This window comes from Lactuca serriola, chromosome 2 (assembly GCF_051521515.1).
Source record: "Lactuca serriola cultivar US96UC23 chromosome 2, Lser_US96UC23_V15, whole genome shotgun sequence".
In the NCBI taxonomy this organism is placed as follows: domain Eukaryota; kingdom Viridiplantae; phylum Streptophyta; class Magnoliopsida; order Asterales; family Asteraceae; genus Lactuca; species Lactuca serriola.
Window position 1 is genome coordinate 65,542,501 of NC_136409.1, and position 3,663 is coordinate 65,546,163.

General features: G+C 34.5%; 1 protein-coding gene and 1 long non-coding RNA gene across 6 annotated transcripts in view; one reads left to right on the top strand and one right to left on the bottom strand.

Annotated features, from left to right (window-relative positions):
* The window catches only part of LOC145086324 (uncharacterized), a 2,010-nt gene extending 1,094 nt beyond the window's left edge, over positions 1-916 (top strand). For all 4 annotated transcript variants that reach the window (XM_079024078.1, XM_079024080.1, XM_079024077.1 and 1 more), the window contains one exon: positions 1-916. This exon is cut by the window's left edge. In XM_079024078.1, the coding sequence (XP_078880204.1) occupies positions 1-702 (702 nt within the window). In that variant the 3' untranslated portion in view covers positions 703-916.
* Positions 917-1,526: 610 nt separating this feature from the next.
* LOC145086326 (uncharacterized) lies at positions 1,527-3,223 on the bottom strand. 2 transcript variants are annotated; one of them, XR_013700381.1, is made up of 2 exons: positions 2,492-3,223; positions 1,527-2,315 (listed from the first exon to the last, which is right to left on the bottom strand). It is a non-coding gene; the product is annotated as an uncharacterized LOC145086326 (long non-coding RNA). The 2 variants fall into 2 exon arrangements; XR_013700382.1 differs by having other exon boundaries at positions 1,527-2,326.
* Between the last annotated feature and the right edge of the window lie 440 nt (positions 3,224-3,663).

Sequence of the window (3,663 nt, forward strand, 5' to 3'; positions counted from 1 at the left end):
TACATGATCTTGTTCAGGTTTAATACCAAGGAATACCGGCTTGTGAATCCAATCACTAGACATGACTTTATTTTCCCTCCTATCCCTTGGGAGACTAATTATGGCTCCAGATGTGTCCTAGTCTTTTCACCTTCAATCTCTAAAATGGTGTTTGTTGTGTTAGCCGAGAAGCAAATATGGTTTTCTATAGCGGATGAGGGAACATGGAATCATGTCTCCTCTTTCGACCTCAAATATTGTAGGGATTTACGTGTTTTTAAGGGGAAGATATATACCGTAGACACGAATAATTTTAATTTATGTGAATTCAGACTCAATCCTGAGCCCAAAGTGACGTTGCTTGAAACCAAGAATCTTCCGGAGGATCCGCGAATACTTTTGCCGCAGCTTGTAAGTTGTGGTGAAAACCTTTATTTGATGGGAAGCTCAGTATACGCAGAAAAGTTCAATGTTTTTAAACTGGATTTTGGTGAAATGGAATGGGTGAATTTTAAAGATACAAGAGATGAATGTGGTTTCTTTCTAGGCGAGGAGGATTATAGTGCTGCTGTTAAACCAGAGTTGTGGGCTGACCCTTGGTCACATTATGAGGCATATGATATTGATAACGGAGGTGAACATGAGAAAATATTGTTTTCTGCAATCAGAGGGTGGTATTTCCCGCATGAATGTGAGAATGTTAATCTCATAGAAGAGTCATGACTTTGAAATGCGTGGCTAATGCATCTGGTTTAATTCATATCAAATTATAGGTTTTATCTTTAAGCCTTCTTATGATTGAGATGATGGTGCTCTTTTTATGGGTGGGGTGTTGTAGTAACTTTTTTCTGATATCTTTTGAAAATCCCTATAGATTATTAATAGGGACCATGGCTCTTCCCTATAGATTATTAATAGTATTTTTCTTTTTCTGATATCTGTTGAAAAGAAAACATACAGTAAATAATCAAAACATAATAAGTAAACCAATGAAACCAATATTATCAATTCAACAATATGCTTCCATGAAGAACAAATGAAAACATGGAACAAATTCCAAAATTTTGTGTATGGTTTGTAAGCCCAAAACATGTCATAAGTATGGTATATTTAGACTCTAATATGATGGTTATTAACTGCCTATCAATCATAATTGTCAACCATACGTGTTAATCGACCATACCGTCAAAATGTATTTTCACTTATAATATATAACCTGGTGTTTGTTATGTATTTTCACTTATATAAATTGGTGTTTGTTTATGGGTTTGAACTTTTTTTTATCTTTGACATTATACCATTATACAATTATACCAATAATCCATATTTAAGAAAACAATTACCAAAATTTTAAAAATAAGTAAAGTGAAATAGTGGTGGTACTTTACTTCAGATTCTCTAATAAGCTATAACTGAACTACAATAACTAAAAAAATGAGCCAAATAGGCATTCAAAATGGTAATGATATATTAATAATCTATAGGATTTTGAGCAGCATCAAAAGAAATGACAATAAAATGGCACCATCATCTCCAAAATAAAAAGGTTAAAAGATAAAACCATAAACTTGATATGAATTAAACCAGACGAATTACGAACATGTCTAAAAGCAAACATCGCAGAAGTCAATTGGAAAACCCAAATCCACCAATTCTGGTTCTTAACATATACAAAGACTCATCTATTTAACTCCCATGTTGTGATCCAGGGTCACCCCATGACTCTGGTTTAACAACAGCACCATATTTGAAGTGGCTAAGAAAGAATGCATGTTCATATTCATTTCTTGTATCTTCAAACTGCACCCAATAAATCTCTGGTTTTCAACCTGAACAAAATCAAGTAACCACAAGTTAATCCAATTAAGGACCTAAAAGTAGAATGGGGAAGTAATATTTTGAACTTTCTTCCTTCAGAGTCCTCTAGACAACATTCCATATCATTATTGCCACATGGAGAGATACATATCAACATGGGTGGTTTGGATGCCATAAACCTTTTCTTGTTAGAGAACACGTTTGATCTCCATAACTTGCAAAACACAGTGAATGCAAGAAAATCAACAACTCCCAGTTGCATCCTGACTAATGAAAGGACATCATGGTTAAGATATGATAAAGGTCTCACATCATCACTCTAACAAATCTTCATCCTTTTACTATTTGATAATGCATCATCATCATGATTCCAGTTTGTAGTCATTCTCATAGTCTTTTGCAAAAGAAAAATAATAACATTCCAGATTCCAGAGGCCTTAATAAATGCAAATTGTATGATTACAATAAGAAAGGAATAAGAATATTCGGTTATCCATGTGGTTGTGGAGCCTCGTTATCTGCAACCAAACTATAAAGAATCAAAATCAACTAATCAAAATACTTGAAAAATGATATATTCATTATTCAACAATCATATGGCATCAAAATCGGCAAAAGCTTAATCGCCACATACTCACAGAATCAAAATGGAAGATTCATATAACATAAAGATAATCAAATTAAGTAAACGAACCTAATTGACGTTCTGGACCAGAATCAATTCCGATTTCCTAACGAATCGTTAGATGCCTGATGAAGAGGAGTTTGGGGTTTTAGGGTCTGTTGTAAATAAAAGAGGAGTTTTGAGCCTGATGGCATGTATTCGGTTTCTTCGATGAGAAAGATATCGATATTTCACATTTTGGGACAAACTTTCGACATTTGCATCAATACGCATTATCCTTTATCAAATTTTCATTCCATACCAAATTGCTGACCATAGCAGAAAGTCAACTTATGAAATTACAAAACTTGATCAATCGCATATACATGCTTCTTTGATCTTTGGTGCTTTTAGACATGATACAAGATGCATTTTACTGCCCCAATCTCAATTTCAACATGCATTCAAGAATTTCATATTTTCCATTTAGAAATTACCTTTAATTTCTGTCACGTCACAGAGGAGGAGGATTAGAGCGTAATTGAGTTGATTGAACCATTTTTCAGACACCATCGGACAACACCGGCCATCAACGCCGTCGGCAGTAGCAGCGATTTCGTTGCTGCCTATTGGCTCACGTCTCATCTTTATCTGTCTGTTCAACTTGATTTCTGTTGATCACGCACACAAACGCATACACCACACATCGATGTGTGTGTTTTTCTGATCGCATTACAAGACATATGCTTCATTTGTTTCTGATTATCGACTATAGAAAAGAAAACGCAAACGCACACAGATAATGATAAATCACCCCGGCTTTTGATTTTGACCAAGTCTAACTATTTTTTTTTAAAGCATGTTTAGTCTTTAACTTTATTCTTTTTAAATCAAACCATTATAATATGATTTTGTTGCCTGTTTGGTCTCTACCAAACGTAAAAAAAAAAAACTATATTACAATTTTTATTTATTTTTCAATTTATATCTTAATTATAATTTAAAAAATCCCCCATCCCACCTTTCCGGCTGATGTATATAATATTTCTACCTTGCTTATCAAATTTAGAATCCTAAAACCCAAGACCATTTAGTTGTAGTTGTCAGAATGCTCCGTCATCGAAGATTTTGCAGCATGAATCCTCCACTATTGATACCCTTCACCCTCATCGGCGCCCACCTACCCTTTTATTTCTTCCCAACGCATTTCATTCACGCACACCCTCTTCTTTTGTCGGGTCGTACGATGAACATGCACTCAC